General features: G+C 46.6%; 1 protein-coding gene across 2 annotated transcripts in view; it reads right to left on the reverse strand.

The window, feature by feature from the left end:
• Positions 1 to 17,748, reverse strand: part of DNAJB6 (DnaJ heat shock protein family (Hsp40) member B6) — a 68,454-nt gene that overhangs the window by 25,759 nt on the left and 24,947 nt on the right. The window contains exons 2-6 of one of the 2 annotated variants that reach the window (XM_032394299.1): positions 17,587 to 17,677; positions 15,269 to 15,378; positions 12,643 to 12,702; positions 11,744 to 11,854; positions 366 to 494 (exon numbers count right to left, since the gene is read on the reverse strand). In XM_032394299.1, coding sequence (XP_032250190.1) covers positions 366 to 494; positions 11,744 to 11,854; positions 12,643 to 12,702; positions 15,269 to 15,378; positions 17,587 to 17,651 — 475 coding nt within the window. In that variant the 5' untranslated portion in view covers positions 17,652 to 17,677. Of the gene's footprint in view, positions 1 to 365; positions 498 to 11,743; positions 11,855 to 12,642; positions 12,703 to 15,268; positions 15,379 to 17,586; positions 17,678 to 17,748 lie in introns of both variants that reach the window. The other variant, XM_032394298.1, reaches the window with a different exon arrangement.

A 17,748-nucleotide genomic window follows, 5' to 3' on the forward strand; every position in this document is an offset into this window, starting at 1 on the left:
ACTGTTTTTTTTTTAAAGCTGCCAAGGAGGTCTGACAAAAAAGGATTCAGGGAGATCGTCTACAAGTGGGTTTTTTCCACAATTATTTACCCCAAATCAAGTAACTCCTTTTAACCAGTAATTTCATTAAATGTTGACCTTTAATAGTAAGATTAGAAATGGATTTTCAAGTAAAACATTCTTGGGAAGATTAGGGGGGAAAATATAGGTTACTAAGTACAGATTTTCCACACATGAAACTACTGGCAAATCTACAAAGCTATTCCAACCCAAAGGAATATACACTCTTCAAACTGCTAACTGAGACTGCTGATCAGCACTGATGTCTGTTCACAGACTGGACATTAAATCTAAGGATTTAATACCTGTGTCAAAAGAAGAAAACCCTCCTCCAAAGGACGGAAATCCACTGAAGGCAGAGAAAAACGACCCTGTGCCTCGGTTCCTGCTTCCACGGGGGCCTCTTCGACTCCCAAAAAAGTCCTCAAATGGGTCTTCTAAAAACAAACAAATGTAGTTTGTAAAGTCTTTATTGGAGCTTATTTTTTTCACGGGAGAGCTGCGATGAAGGGAAAACACGTTAACACCTTATAACACACTATTCCATCAGAAGAAAAAACTTATCAAGAAGTTTTAACAAAGCTTATCTACAGAGCAACCAAAGTTCATGTAATGACCAGCAACTTTACTTACTCACCTAATTTAACTACAGCTAGAATACATTAAGGAATAAATAACCAGACTGTTGACACAATCGTTCTATGTCACAAACATAAAATTCAAGATCACTCATGTGCGCTTCAAACTCAGACAGGGAGCCGGGGGTTTTTTTTTTTCTTTTTCCTGTCAAGATCTTATTTACATTCAAGTTAGCACATATACACTGTACTATTAGTTTCAGAGGCAGAATTTAGTGAGTCATCACTTTCGTGTAACTCAGTGCTCATCACATCCTCTGCCCTCCTTAATGCCCATCACCCTGTTATCCCCTCCCCCACCCCCCCCCCCCCCCCCCCCCCCCCCCCCAGCAACCCTCAGTTTGTTCCCTGGAGTTAAGAGTCTCGTAGGGAGTCCTTTTGAGAGGGAGTGTGCCCGCGTGCACTGAGTGGCAGGAGGGGCAGAGGGAGCGGCACACTCCTCGCTGAGCAGGGAGCCCAGCATCAGGACCGGAGCTGATGGCAGTCACTTAACTGACTGAGCCACCCCGGCGCTCTTAGAGAGCTGTTTTAATATGGCCTCGGAGTCCCAGGAGCAGGCACTGTCCCTGCTGCCACCACTGGGAAGACTAAGGGGGCTTCACACTCAGGTAACTGTGCGCCAGGGAGCCTGGGCTACCTTCCCCAATGTAATTAAGAAATAAAAACAAGGGCGCCTGGGTGGCTCAGTCAGTTAAGCAGCTGCCTTCGGCTCAGGTCATGGTCCCAGGGTTCTGGGATCGAGCCCCGCATCGGGCTCCTTGCTCGGCGGGAAGCCTGCTTCTCCCTCTCTCTCCCTCTGCTTGTGCTCTGTCAAATAAATAAAATCTTAAAAAAAAAAAAAAAAAAAAAAAAAAAGAAAGAAATAAAAACAAGGGCGCCTGGGTGGCTCAGTTGGTTAAGCAACTGCCTTCGGCTCAGGTCATGATCCTGGAGTCCCTGGATCGAGTCCCGCATCGGGCTCCCTGCTCGGCAGGGAGTCTGCTTCTCCCTCTGACCCTCCTCCCTCTCATGCTCTATCTCATTCTCTCTCTCAAATAAATAAATAAAAAATCTTAAAAAAATAAAAAATAAAAACAAAAATGGATTATTCTAACATTTATTTGCATAACATAGAGAATGGTGTGACGAGTGAGGCAAAATTTAATAGCTGTTGATCCTGGGCCATAGGGTTTAAGAATTCCCTTTACTTTTCTATAAGCAAAAAAAAATTAGAAAGGATTAGTCAAGGTCAAATCTGAATAAATGTTAATTGGCAGACATTAACAACATGCTCTATTTTAACAGAAAATTACTGACACAGATAGCCATAGTATTCCTATTAGACATACCAAATGCTCCTGAAAATAAAAATAAGATTAGCCCTGATATTTTGTTATCAGTCAATGGGGCACTTACTAAAAACAGAGCAATTATACAAACTTTTTAAAAATACACTGCGGTTCTGTGAATTAATCAGTGTTATTTTTTTTCCCCAGGGAAATAGAGAAGCTCAAGGAATCCTGATGAATGGTAAGAAAAAAATGCACATGCCAGAGAAACAAACTACAGAACCAGGATGGTGTATTCGGTACAACCGGGCAAGAGTGACCAAAGCAGGGGAGTTCACGACACAACTCAAGTGCACAGACACACGTGACCTTCATGGTGAACTCTGCCATGATCCGCAGACACACGGAGGACCCGTGAGTTGAGAGCAGATGGCTAGGCAAGGCTAAGAAGCTCAAAATAGGGCCAAGTAAAGAGCGCGGGCACAGTCTTGGCCTCTCTGAGCTGTTCTCAGCGAAAATCGGCTGGTCTGCTTTATCTAATGCTACGTGCAGGAAGATGGGCCTGAAGGACACATTCAGAGTCACTGGTTACTGATGCCCTCCTGAAAGCTCTAGAAAGGAGAAGGTGCCAGAGGAAGGAGGAAGGCCTACGTGCAAGCCCAGTGCGCAGACATGGCCCCACTGGCCCCAGAGGAGCCAATCCAAGGGTCACAGAGGGTACTAGGTTAGAACTGCTAACTGCTGGCAAGTCAACCCCCAGCCTGCTGGTGTTGCAACTTCATGCCAACATTCCACAGTAAACGCTGCCCTTCACAAAATAATTCCTAGGAAAGTCATTTATGACCTACTACTTTGTAAATGGGGCTGGGCTTACAGTCCAATGTAACAGAAGTATAAATGGAAGTTCATCTTATCTAAAGCTAGTTAACACTTGAACTTCTCCAGAGACTCACCCTATTCAAATAAAACCACAGCCTACACACCGGTGACACCAAATTTTGTCAGAGCCACCCTGATGTCCACCACTCACGTGAAGAAACAAACATTACAAATGCAATTTAAATTTACTGTGCAACTTCTGACTCTCCCCTAAGAAGTTAACATCAAAAAGAATTTACATGGCCTGCTTTACACTTTCAGAAATCCCTAAAACCATGTTGTTCTGCACCTGAGACTTCATTTACACTGAATCCTACCGTGTTTGTTCTTCTAATGTACTTATTAACTTCTTGAGGTTCACACGGCAATCAAATCCTTAGCGCTGTTCTCTTGAGAGTGAGATCCAGGGGCCTTATGGTACCACCATCAGACACACAGGCTCAAATGCTCACACTCTAGGCTAAATGAAGACTTGCATAATTATACAATTCCATTCTTCAGAAGCTACTTCAAAAGCTGGTTTAGAAGTAGGAGTAAGGCCAGTGGATTTTCAGTTTATATTTTCTGGTATTTTTCTAAAAACTCCTTTATCTTGGGCGCCTGGGTGGCTCAGGTGGTTAAGCGACTGTCTTCGGCTCAGGTCATGATCCTGGAGTCCTGGGATCGAGTCCCACATCGGGCTCCCAGCACAGCGGCGAGCGTGCTTCTCCCTCTGACCTTCTCCCCTCTCATGCTGTTTCCCTCTCTCTCGCTCTCTAATACATAAATAAATAAAATCTTTAAAAAAAAAAACAAAAAAACAAAAAACTCCTTTATCTTGTTTATTTTTGTTGTTGTTGATATTGCACAGCCTAAATGCTTTTCTACAACTCGGGTAGTCATTTTACTCACTGAACTTTACGTTATGTAATTTCAAAGTTAAAGTTACAAAAGTTTAACCCTGAAAATGAAAACTCTAAGTTACATCAGTCATGGTGACACAAACACTTTCTTTTTTTAATATGCTTATGCTGTTAAAAGCTGCCACTGTAAAATTAGACAAATCTTTATTAAGAGCTTATCACTGGCTATTGCTAGTTTGTACCCTTTCAAAAAGCAGTTAAAGACTGTGTACCGTGACCTTTCAAAATCTTCAAGCCCCAAACTAGATACAATCAATTTTTAAAAACTCTTCAACCCAGCATTTCTACTTCAGGGAAATCACTCATCTCAAACATGGAAATACTACACTGCACTGAAAGAATTCAAAGAATTATATACTGAAAATTGAAAATAACCAAACGTTCCAAAAGAGGAGGAGGTAAATAGCATTTTAAATGCACATTTTAAATGAGCATTAAGTTTAGGCTTTAGAAAAAGGCAGAAGAGAACATTTAGGTAACACGTTACAACTACAATAGGTGAAAAATATTAACAGTGGATTTTTAATTGGTAGCAAGACAAATGTTGATTACCCCTTTACCTCATTTATATTTCCCAAATTCTTGAGTATGCATCTATTTTATTTGTATTTTAGAAATAAAATTGTAGTAAGACAATGTAACATAGCCAAATATGCTACCAAGTACGGTTTTACTTTCAGCCCAGTGGGCGTACAAACCACAGCCAGCTGAAGTGTCTGCTCAAGGCTGAGGAAATGGGGAGCGTGCGCAGGAGGAACAGACCCCTGAACAATGCGGGCTTAGAGGCCCTGACCCCTCACACACTCACAAATCTGAGTTTAACTTTTGACTCTCCAAATGCTTAACTGCTCATAATCTACGGCTGACAGGAAGCCTCACCTAGAACACAGGTGATTCACATATTTTCTATGTTGTATTATATTCTGTATTCTTTCAATAATGTAAGCTAGAGAATACCAAATGTTAAGAAAATCATAAAATACATTTACAATACTGTAATCCAAAAAAAAAAAAAAAAACCCTACAAAAGTGGAGCCGCGTAGTTCAGACCTGTTTATTCAAGGGCCCACTGTACTTACAAACATCAGCTGCGACCACCCCTGACTCCTTAAAGAAGGTACTCCATGAGTACCCCCTTCTTATTTTGTTATAGAGGTTTGTGAACACGTTTTAATACGTTAAACATCTTGTTCTCCGCCTCTCCTATCCCCTTACCATGTAACCTAAGACATACACTTCTTATCACAGTATTTCAGGACTTCACCTCCCCATCAGGGAGAAATGTTAGTGCATTTTCGGGCACATACAGGATAGCTATTCTCATGTTAGGGAAAATTATAACTGCGCTATTATCTTTATCTGGAGATTAAGCGTAGTAACTTCAGGAGAGGAGTATGGGTATCAAGTTGACAGAGGGTGGGCCTGTGGTGGTGAATTTCACATGGCAACTTCAAGGGGCCCCAGGGTGCTCAGATACTTGGTCAATTACTATTCCGGGTGTGTCTCTGAGGGTGTTTTGCATGAGATTAACATTTAGATCAGTAGCCTGAGTGGCTGGCCTCATCCAATCCGTCGAAGGGCTGAAGAGAACAAAAGACCACCCTCCCCCAAGTAAGAGAATCCTCCAGCCTGATGGGTTTTCAACTGCAACACTGGCTCTTCCAGACTGATGGCCTTTGGACTCCAATCCAGACGGCAGCTCTGCAAATTTTGAACTTGTAAGTCTCCATAATCGACTGAGCCAACTCCTTATAGTGAACTTCCTCAGATATGGGTATGTAGTAAGAAACAGAAATGTAAATATAGACCACGTTGCGGGGCGCCTGGGTGGCTCAGTCGTTAAGCGTCTGCCTTCGGCTCAGGTCATGATCCCAGGGTCCTGGGATCGAGCCCCACATCGGGCTCCATGCTCCGCAGGAAGCCTGCTTCTCCCTCTCCCACTCCCACTGCTTGTGTTCCCTCTCTCTCTGTGTGTCTGTCAAATAAATAAATAAAATCTTAATAAAATATATATATATATATAGACCACGTTGCTTCTCTCTGGAGAAATGGACTACAGATTTCAAAAAATAAAACCGGTATTCTCGATCATTTATTTTGCAAGGATCTTTAGGCAGGGGAGATACCAAGGCGACCTGAAACAGACACAGGTCTGGAGTGTAAGCCAACACGGTCACCTGAGGGCTTGAGGCGCCGAGCCCTGGATGTATAGCACACCTTCTCCGCCTCAGAGATGATCCTGCTAGTCTCTCAAAACAGGAAACCGAATCCTTGAAGGGATCAGTGATATCAGCAAGATACTCATCAAGACCAAAGTAACAAGGTCAAACTTAGGACAAAAAGTACATTTAACTGAATGTTGTGGAATAATTTAGCACAAAACCCACCGTAACAAATGCTTACGTGCACGCATACATACAAACAGCCTTAAGGAAAAAAGAAGTATTGTGAAAGATGTTTTAAGCCATACATTTTCTTAAGTTTTATACCAAAATTCAGTATCTGATAACCACAAAACAAATGCGGAGGAACAGATCAAATAACTCCTTTAACCCCACAGCAAACGCAAGCACAGGAACAAAACTAAATCCACCATGATCAGTACTGCTCCTAGCCCACCAACCCGAAGTACACACTCCAGGAAGAACAAACCCAACCAAGGAAGAAGAGGCTTTAATGGCAGGAGGCACCAGCTGCTCTTTCCCCCAGGGCCTCACACTGTGGACTCCCCAACCACAGAGAAAAACTGCGGGGAACAGAACAAAACAAAATCTGAATGCAGCACGGGCATTTCAAATAAAGAGTGCTGCCTGTTCGACTTCCCTACGCTCTCCCACAGCACATCTTCCCCAGGTTCCCAGGAAGGAAGTGGTCCCCTCAACTACAGATTCCAAAGTTCCACGTGGAAGACATGAGGGAGGAGCCAAACCTACAAGAGACTCTGCAAGCTGACCCAAGCGAGGCCCACAACTACACTGGGAGTCTAAGAACCAACACAAGCCAAGGCACTGGCTTCCCCCAGAAAACGGACACCGCACACAGAGGGCCTGGCCGTGTGCGTGATCCAGAGCCGGCGCGCAGACCCTCACTACGGGGTGCCCCGCCCCCGGTGGGGTGGCCAGCACTGCTGTTCTCCCGGCCCAGAAACAGTTCTCGAACCACCTTCTGCAGGAACCAGCCTTCTCCTCTCCCTGCTCGGGGTGCAGCTGAGGGAGCAGAGTGATAGGAACCAAGTCTCAATCACTCGCAGGCACAAACTCACGCACCGAACAGCCGGCGTCGCCAGCTACCTTCAACTGAAAATGGACTATTTCCACAGTCCAAGAGCAAGAGTTCTCAAATGAGCCAGAACGACACACTCTGGTATGTTCTCCAAGGGAATCTGACCAGAGCGCTAAGCCTCCTCCAAGAGGAACAAGAAGCCAGAGGGGCAGCAATACTGCCCCCCCCCAATCAGGACCACGGGCTCTGTGGTCGCTATACAAGGTGCACGGAGACCGTCTTTAGCTACTACAGCTGGAAACCAGTCTAACATGCTCCGTTACCTACGTGGATTTTTAAGTCTTATTCCCTGCCTTCTTTCAACTTACGCGTGTGCAAGGATGCCCTAAGGAATTCGGGAGGGCACCCGTGCCTCTGACCTCTGACTTCTAGTTTCTTTCGGCACATCTCACTTCAAGGCTTCCCCTTCTTTCTCCGTCCAAACTTGGCTCCTTCTAAAGTATACAGACAACTCTTTAGGGAAAATGACGTTACAGGATGGACTGTGGCCCTCCAAAATGATGTGGAATCCCGAAGCCCCAGGCCCCGTGAGTGTGACCTAATTCGGAAGGAAACAGAGTCTCTGCTGAGGACGGAGTTAAGATGAGCTCGGTAAGGTGGGTCTGAATCCAGGAACGGTAGTGTCTCTAGGAGGGGGAAATCTGGACAGGGACACGCAGAAGCAGCACGATGTGCAGACACAGGGAAGAGAAAGCTACACGCAAGGACCATCTGAGACCGCCAGAAGCTCGACAGAGGCCTGGAAGAGCTGCTCCCTCCCAGGACCTAGTTTCAGACTCCCGGCTTCCAGGACCAAGAGGCATCAGTTCCTGCTGTCAGCCCCCAGGCCTGTGGAACCGTTTTGGGCCCCCCAGGACACCCAGCGGGCCTGAAAGCGGCAGCTAAGCCCTGCGGGAACACCAGCCTGCAGGAGCTGCCCTGCCTTTCCTCCTGGGGTTCCACCCCTTGTCCCCTCCGGTGCCCCCAGGTTGGCTAGGCTGTCTGAGCAAGGACTGTCTCAGGCACTAGTCAGTAAGGCACAAACGTTTTATTCCGTCGGCCAGCCCCGGCTCACTGCCCCACGGGCAGCCCCTCCAGCTCTGGGCCGCTGTCCTCACTCAGCAGCTCCTCACACTCCTCGCTGAGCTCCTCCACGTCCCCTGGACTCGCCTCATCCTCACTGGACACAAACTCCAGCTCCTCACTCAGAAGCTCGCCCTGGCCCCGGCTACAGCCTTCGCTTGGCTCATCTTCACTATAGACATCAAGCTCCTCGCTAGATATCACATCCAAAACCTCGCTGTTCTCTTCACTCTGGCCGTCTTCTGCCGAGTCCTCAAACCCGGGCTCCAACTCCTCACTCGCCACCTCCTCGAACCCTGGGAGAGCAAAATGATGGGCTCACTACATTAAACTTAGATCTGGTTCGACAGTTAGCTATTACCCTCCTCAACAACACTCCACTTCCCTCCAAAAGCCCGCTTTCCCTGGGGCGCCTGGGTGGCTCAGTCGTTAACCGTCTGCCTTTGGCTCAGGTCATGATCCCAGGGTCCTGGGATCGAGCCCCGCATCGGGCTCCCTGCTCATTGGGAAGCCTGCTTCTCCCTCTGCCACTCCCCCTGCTTGTGTTCCCTCTCTCGCTGTGTCTCTGTCAAATAAATAAATAAATATCTTTAAAAAAAATAAAAAGCCCGCTTTCCCTAAGCTGACAGGCCGTATCCGTGTCCGCCGCCATGGAAGGTCTTTCATAGACAAGCCTTACAGGACTGATGCCATCATGAAGGGAAAACGGGCTGAACTGAATGGGTTTTCAAGTTTGGCTCTTACTTTCTAACATGAGAATAGAAATAAATAAAAATGTTAAGTTATACCCAGACAATTCTTCCAAACGCTATCCCTGCTGGGCCTCTAATGACTGCAAGATACTAATATTAGTTACTTGTCCATCTTAGAATGTTGAGTAATGGTGTCCTGTAAAAGTCAACAATGAACAGATCACCCTAACTCAAATTAATGCAATCCCTTCCAATTCACATTTGGACAAGAGCTCATTTTGGCATGCTCAATATTTGGGAAAGGATTTAAACAAAATCAGGTGCCTGCAAAGGTATGACCTGCACCCTCGACTTCAGGGCCACGGGCTCTGAGCAGGTTCTGGAATCCACGTGACTGCCGGGGGGGTGGGGGGGTTGTGGTCACAGGGCTTCGGCATCAGCAAGGCCCCAGGCCCAAGCGCTCTACCACCACCTGACAGTCCTCACTGATGGGTCCTGGGGCATAGATCTGCATACAGTCTGTCCAACACCCTTCACACCTCAATCCTTCCCACTGGCTCGCTCACTAGCTCTTTGAAGTTTTGTCCCCTTTCGTTTTGGGAGTCAGACATGGAATTTTATATTCTGATACTCGCAAAGTGCAGTTCAGAATGTCTTAGATTTTTGACCTACTTTTCTTAGAAGGCATAACAGGAGAGGGGGCAAAAAAAAGTGTGAAAAATTTAGACTAAAAATTATGTGCTACTACAAACGGACATCACAACAGGGCTGAGTAAGAAGAATGCAGATGCTGGTTACCATCAACGAAACGACTGCCACATTAGAAAGCCCCAGCCCTGCGTGAAGATCCAGACTACACATACCCCCAGCAGGCTGTACCGTTACTTCATACATGTAGTAGCCGTGGAGAAGCTGCTCTTCCTGTGTGTAAATCCGGAGAGCCTGAAAATGGAAGTCACCTACAACACCTACAAGAATGGATTGAAGAAGTATCACTGCTACACTGATCATGGGAAACATAAAGGAAATGCCTATTCTTAAATCTGAGCATCTCAGCATCTAAAACCGAGGGCCCAGAGTCTAGAATTACAGCAGACTAGTTATCTCTTTAACAGTCCAAAAGAAACTGCCACCAAAATGTGCATGTCCACAACGTCCGTGAACTACACGTGTACATAAAGATTTCTGTATATACACATATCTCACAATTTATAAGATAGGAAAATCAAGAGGTTTAAATAGCTTATAGTGAGTAAAAAACTGTAATCACTTTCTCATTTACACCCAATTATAATCTCTATACCTTCCTCACTCTAGAAAGAACTGCTCAGTAAAAATCATTCCTACTGAGGAAGCTTGGCCTGTCAAACTATTTTCCCAAGGAAAACAAAATCTGGCTACAATTCAATCACTAATGGACTCTTCCCCAAGACAAATCATGAAGATATAAAGCATGCTGGGCCTCAGGCTTGGAGGTCAGCCTGCTTTGCCACCCCCCCGCCCCACACCCCGTGATGTGCGCTAGAACCGAAACCCTCGGTGGCAGAAGATCCTTACTTGGCCACCAGGAGACTCACCCAACACTGCCCTGCTCCCCCAAAACAACCCATGTGCGGTTCGCTAAAGGTTGTAATGAGACACAAAAGTAAATTTTAACACAGGGAAGACCACGAAATTCTTTGTATTTTCTTATGGTGAGATCTGTTACATACACAAAAGCCAATCAATAAAGAATGAATGTATGTATCTCATATATTAACGGGAAGGGAAGCCTTCCCGATCCATACTCTGCCTATGGTAGCAGCATTAAAGCTAAAGTCTTCGAAAGACCAATCTCCTCTTCACCCCTAACTTAGCCTCACTGTAACACCTGTGGATGAAAAAGCTAATCTATGCTGATACATATCATACTACTACCCACCACCCTCCATCAGCTACTCTCTTCAAGTCAAGCCATTCCACAGTAAGAAATAAGGAAAATCTCCCTGAATCCCCATCTGAAATAAACTCAGGGGCCACACCATTTAAAAGGCCCCAATACCTACCAGACATGGCAGCAAGTTACTTTTCTTCATGCCTAGGATGCGCAAGGGTCCACTGGTTTCTCCCCCGTTATGTGCAGACAGAACATCTCTTCTGGTCCCCCTGGAGGGGAGCAGGTGGTGGTCGGGCTCTCTGACGAGGCTCCAGGCCACAAAGGATGGAAGCACAGGCTGGGGAACCCACAATGAGCCAACACAGAAGCGGCTGCGGCGCCCGAGTTTCCCGGCACCCGGGGCAGCTCCGCAGCCGTGGGGAAGGAGCCCTCGCAGCAGGCGGCCACACCCACTCCCCACCCCACCTGCCCTGGAGACACACACGAAAAGCTGGCCCCAGGCGTCAGGGCTAAGAGGTGCAGTTGATGGGAAAATCCATTCTGCAGGACCCAGCAGCTGGAACGGTCTCCTTTAGCAAAAACTACTCTCGGCCAGGAGTACCCGCGCTGCCTTGCTCTAGAGAGGTCCTTTCTTTTCACCCACTGGGAACTCAACAGTCACAATGCCCCCAGTTAGAGAAACAGACACAGGTTTACAGAGCCAATGTCCTCTGAACAACATCTGCTACAATGCCCAGTGTGTACCCAGAACAATTCGGGGAAAATTCACGTAGAACTCCATGCTCAAAAGCCAGCAGCACCCTCAAGCTCCCAGCACCTGCATCCTTACCACTGTCTAATTGAGGACAAAAAAAGATGTTAATTAGGGCCATACATAATGAAGACAATGAATACGTTTAAACCTTTATTATTTTCATGTGCACAGCGTCCACTCAGAAACCTCTGCCAGAGAGGAAGAAAAATGGATTTTAGAACCCCTATGCTGCTTAAACAAAGCCAAACAACAGGGTGCCATGGTGATGGAACAGAAAAGGATGCCCATCTCAGCGGAGTCATGGTCATGCCAACAGAACAATGAACTTACCGAAAAAGTCGAATGAAAACGGGTCCCTTCCACCAAAAAATTCCCTGAAGACTTCATCTGGGTTACGGAATGTGAAGCCAAAATCAAACGGAGCGTCAAAATGAATTCCACCTACGTAATACAATAGAGCTTTTAGTTTTTGAATTCTTGCGTTTAGGAGGCAGTTACTTATCTACAAAACATCCTATAAATTGGGACCTAAATAAAAAAAAAAAATGGCTCATACACCCATGGCTTTTTTCGCAGCCTGTGACTGGTGGGGAGACTCGAGCGCAGGCTTCGCACTCCTGAAGGTCACAGCGGCGTGGTCACTAGCACTTTCTCACCATCTCTACAACGACCATCCACACACAGGAAAGCATTTTCTGTCGTGAAGCGTCATGCACACGAAGCAAGGAAACATTCCCTCGCACTCGTCACCCGGGTCGGGTCTGTGCTGTCTGCAGCGCTAATATCCCAACGCCCGCCCAGGGGCTGAGCAGGCGCGGGCCGTCACGGGCACTTCTCATCAAACACACGCACCCATGTGGGGCTGCCGCCGGCCACAGGCCCTCAGGTTTGTGGGTACCGTCTGTTCTCTAAGGCCTATGGATATTCTGACCCAGGATGAGGTACTGATCTGGGAGCACAAGCCCAGTGTCAGAGCAGGGTCGTAATGGACTCCGTATCTACCAACAGCACATCCACGCACACCGTCGTCGTCTAACACGAGGCTGTTCAATGTGGTCCACCTCCCCTCCTCCTCCGCAATCCAGCCCCTTTCCAGGCTGCATCTGTGTTTCTGAAACACACCCCGGTCCAAGAAAACTGACAAATCCAACCCCTTGTCAAGACCTCCCGTAGCCAGATGGCCTCCCTTGCTCACTATCAAGCCAAGAGAAAAATCCACATTTACGTACCTCCACCTCCACCATTTAACCCTTCTTTGCCGTATCTGTCATAGATGTCCCGTTTTTTGGCTATAAATTTAAAAAATAGAGTCAGTAAAGAAGTTCTTTTCCCCTTAAAATTCACCTAAGTATTTCCAAATTGTAAACCAAGGAACCAATGCAGTTTTCAAGGTTTCACAGTTAGCTTTAAAGGAGTTTGGCCTCCCTTAAATAAAAACGGGGAAGAGGGAAAATCCAAGTACATCTCCTTAAAAACTCGGAAAAATTTTTAAGTAGTAGGCAGTTTAAACACTAAAGCATTTCTTTCAGCCTACTGTACACAGAGCATGTGGCTCATGCAAACATTAAAATCACACTGCAAGTTCTAAAACTACTCCAATTCTAGATGTGTACCTTCTTACTACCAAGTCCAACTACGGGGGATAAGATCTGTGGCATGGAGAAACAGGATGGGGACTCGGTGGGGCAGGGAATCGATGTACGGAAAGCCAGACGAGGCGCCAACTCTAACCCCACAGGTAATCCCCTTGGAAGAGCAACAGCCCAACCAAGCCTTGACGATGCTCTGCTGTCCTCTGTCCTCTATTTACCTTCTAGAACAAACAACTACCCTGCAGCCTTTGACACGTGTTTTCCCCCAAAATATCAAGTTTTACCAAATTGTGAGGTAAAATAACAGAGGTTATGGGGAAACATGCACAAGCAAACCACTGAAAGCCAGTTCATTTCTACTACCAGAGCTCTAGTAAGAATGGTAACCACACCTGCGAAGGTAACTTCTGGGCTGGAGGCTGCGTAAGAGAACATGAAAAACACTCTCCCTCAGAAAAGGGGAGAGATGAGAAACAACAGCGTCTCTATGAGAATTTAAAGGTTCTCTTCCTGACAAAAATCAACTTTGAGTTGAATTTTTTTTTTTTTTTAAATCACTTGACTAAAATAAAAAAACCAGTTTGGGTTTAATCCTCCATTTTTCTAATGTTCCTGGTCTGTGAATCCACAAATCCAGAAGTGCTGGATCAACACAAACAAGGACCAAACATGATAATGACACTGAGGTCCCACGGTGCTGTCAGTCCAGTTCAGAAAACCGGTATAAGGGGCGCCTAGGTGGCTCAGCTGGGGAAGCGTCTGCCTTCAGCTCAGGTGGTAGTTTCAGGGTCCAGGGATGGAGTCCCGCTCCCTGCTCAGCAGGAAGACTGCTTCTCCCTCCCCCCCACCCCTGCTCTCAGGCTCTCTCAGATGACTAAAATCTTTAAAAAAAAAAAAAGAAAGAACCCGCTATCAGGTTAAGACCTTAAATGCCACATTTGAAAAAGACTGCAATTATCAGTGTTTATGTGTTTTCTAGTAACAAGTTACTAGTGAAATAAAAGATCTGGGATTTCCTTTAAAGTAAAAGAGATGTATTAACAGATAAAACAAGAATGCTCAACGTATTGTTAAGCAGTGGAAGGGGAGTGATGGTTACACGGAGTTCTCTCTAAAATAAAAAATGCCGGGCGCCTGGGTGGCTCAGTCGTTAAGCGTCTGCCTTCGGCTCAGGTCATGATCCCAGGGTCCTGGGATCGAGTCCCACATCGGGCTCCCTGCTCGGCAGGAAGCCTGCTTCTCGCTCTCCCACTCCCCCTGCTTGTGTTCCTGCTCTCGCTATCTCTCTCTCTGTCAAATAAATAAAATCTTTAAAAAAAAAAAAATAAATAAAATAAAATAAAAAATGCCCTTCACGGGGCGCCTGAGTGGCTCAGTCGGTTAAGCGTCCGCGTTCGGCTCAGTCATGATCCCGGGGCGCTGGGATGGAGCCCCACATCCGGCTCCCTGATCAGTGGGAGCCTGTTTCTCCCTCTGCTCCCCCGCCTGAATTCTCCCTATCTCTGTCACTATGCCTCGCTTAAAGAAAAAAAAAAAGCCTCTCACTAGTGACCCTGACCGCATGTGGACACACTTGAGGCGAGCACCCACGCCCTGCAGCCAGTGAGTCCTACCCTACCTGGGTACCTCTGCCCTGACTCACACCAGGTCATTCAACGCTGCGCCCTGCCAAGGCGGTGTCAGCAGACTCCCAGTCTTCTAACAAAGCTCCACACTGCTCTCCCAAGCCCAGGACCCACACTCTTTTCTTCACCAAGAATCTGCTGACTGAATCTGGCTAACAGCCCACCTTCTGCTTGATTCATGAAACCACGCTAATGGGTGGGACTTTCAAAAGCCTATGCTTTCCGGGGCGCCTGGGTGGCTCAGTCGTTGAGCATCTGCCTTCGGCTCAGGTCATAATCCCAGGGTCCTGGGATCGAGCCCCGCATCGGGCTCCCTGCTCCGCGGAAAGCCTGCTTCTCCCTCTCCCTCTTCCCACTCCCCCTGCTTGTGCTCCCTCTCTCGCTGTGTCTCTGTCAAATAAATAAAAATCTTTAAAAATAAATAAATAAATAAAAATAAAACAGCCATCCTGAAAGAACTGCTAGAAGTCAGGGTGCTCCACAGCACAAGTTAACTCTCAAGTATCTGCCAGGAATAGGACTCAAAGTTTCACAAGAAAAATAAGAAACTTCTTTTCTCGGTGCCCAATACCTCAGCCAGCCACATCCATAACCCACTGGCCCTGGGGAGAGCCCCAGCTCTGGACAGGTCAACTCACCATCTGATAACACCTCATACGCCTCAGCTACTTGTTTGAATTTTCTCTCTGCTTCTTCTTTATTCTCAGGGTTCTTATCGGGATGCCACTTGAGTGCCAATTTCCGGTACCTTGAAAAGAGTCAAAGAGCAGAGGTCACATCCACGTGCAGAACTCCACTGGCTGTGGGACATCATGCAGCTGAGAGATGGATGCGGAGCTTTAAGCTCGTGACACGAACAGCGATTTCAACAGTAAAAGCTCCCTCTCCCCCACCACGAAAGAAACAAGTTCTCAAATCCACCCAGCGGAATACAAACCAACCTCTAGAGATACAGGAATGTGAAAATGTGTGAGGACCAATGCGTGCAGGCCGAACTGGTCAGCGGCTGAGAGAGCACAGCACACAGAGGCAGGGGACAGCCCTGGTCACGGGGATCCGGCCCCACCGAGCTGCTCCCCGGCCCGCCAGCACCGTTCAGAGCGCCCCGTTCTGCAGTCAAGGCTCACTGAAGACTCCAGTTAACAGTAACAATTACAGGCTTTATATATATGTATTTTTTCACATGCTTTTTAAACACACACACACAAAAAAATCCTCCCTTCTACTGAGCTAACATAAGCACCGCCTATGGGGTGGGGACGGGACTAACAGGGAAGGGGCATGCCCCTCAAATCAAGATCAGACGAGGAACCAGGCGGTCCTCTTAACCACTGACAAGCTGTTGACATAAGGCTGCTGTGGTTCAATTTAATTGTAGCATTTTCATCAAAAAACCTTGGCTTGAACTTCTTAAAATCTGATTAACACTGGACTCTACAACACTGAAACAGTATTTTTCTATCACTGTGGACCTAAACAAGCAATAAGCAGACCAAAAACCCTCAAGTGCTACAAAATCCTCGTGGTAAAACCTGAAAGACCATGGAAAAGACCAAGGAGAAAGAACGGTCCATTTGCACTAGCATGCTGGTGTGAAAACAAAGTAACGTAGGAGAATCCAGGTACGTTTTATTTGTACAGGTTTTGTAAAAGACTACTCAATTTTTTTTTTTTTTTAACTCAAGGCATAATACATGAAGTGTAAGGCACGTCTCTGTCGGCCTTGAGACTGAAGCCTGACTTCACACCAGTACTTAAGCACCAAGGCAGGCAGGCTGTATCACTTGAGAGAGGGAAAGCACACAGCACGAAATTCAAAGTTAAGACTCTAGGTTTCTCAAGAGAAATGGGAAGGGAGGGCAGCCACACACCATTACTCCTCCAAGGTTTTTCTGATCACTACGCATGAACAAAGTCTAGAGCCCACAAAATGGACTAAGAACATGCACCACCCATGGGTGCAGTTTTGCTCATTGAAAAAAAAAGGCTAGGGCGCCTGGGTGGTTCATTCCATTAAGCATCTGCCCTCGCCTCGTGTCACGATCTCAAGGTCCTGGGATCGAGTCCTGCGTCGGGCTCCCTGCTCAGGAGGGAGCCTGCTTCTCCCTCTGCCTGCCGCTCCCCCTGCTTGTGCGCTCTCTTACAAATAAATAAAATCTTTTAAATAAAATAAACAAAAATAAGGTTAAATCCAGTCTAAGACAGAATTCGACTGCACGCTTAATGAGAAATTCGTATTCCATTTACAGGTAACAGCATTTTCTAAGTTCATACTTCAAAGCCATCCTGCAGACACTGACCACTCTTGACTGTGGCTCAGATCATGAGCTCAGGGTCGTGAGATCAAGCCCTGTGTCCGGCTCTGCACTCAGCACCATCTGCTCGACACATTAAGGTCAAATGAACCAGACAGGTCCAGTTCACCTTGAGTGCCACCTGCGCGCTCAGCTTTGCCCCGCACAGGGGCCAGGCCTGGTCACAAAGGCATGGGTAAGGCCGACAAACCGAACCAGGGACCAGATGGGTTCTAGCAGGACAAGCTGGGGTCACATGACGAGGGTTTTTTAAAGCAGCTAACACCAAGGAGGTTATAGCACCACACTCTGAGTGCTGAGTGCCAAGTCAATTCCATTCTAAAGTCCAATGTCAGTTCTCTGCGATTATTTCACATCCTCAGTGTTTGATCTACTTTAAGCAGCCAGCAGAGTCCACTGTCCCAAGGCAAAGTAACAGAGGAAACCAAGTGACCTTCTTATTCCTCAGTGACAAGTGACAGGCTGGGCCTAGGTCTGAGAAGGCAAGAGTTAATTTGTTAACTATTCTGTCTGAAGGTAAAATTAAACAGCAGTATTCAAAGAGTGTTATATTACATGGCCCATTTCAATAGATAAAAAGTGACAATACCCAAGGACCAGTGCACGACAGCACAGGTTATTTCATAAATACAATTACTTACGCCTTTTTAATATCCTCGGCTGAGGCATGTCTCTGCACGCCTAGAACTTCATAGTAATCCACCATGTTTTAACAGGCTGTTGGAGTGAGTCCTGCAATTAGAAAATCCACGGTCAATGACAGGACTGCCAAGGTTAGGTTCATCGTGGGGGAGGAACACAGC

The sequence above is a fragment of the Phoca vitulina genome, unplaced genomic scaffold (genome assembly GCF_004348235.1).
Source record: "Phoca vitulina isolate PV1807 unplaced genomic scaffold, GSC_HSeal_1.0 scaffold80, whole genome shotgun sequence".
Lineage (NCBI taxonomy): Eukaryota > Metazoa > Chordata > Mammalia > Carnivora > Phocidae > Phoca > Phoca vitulina.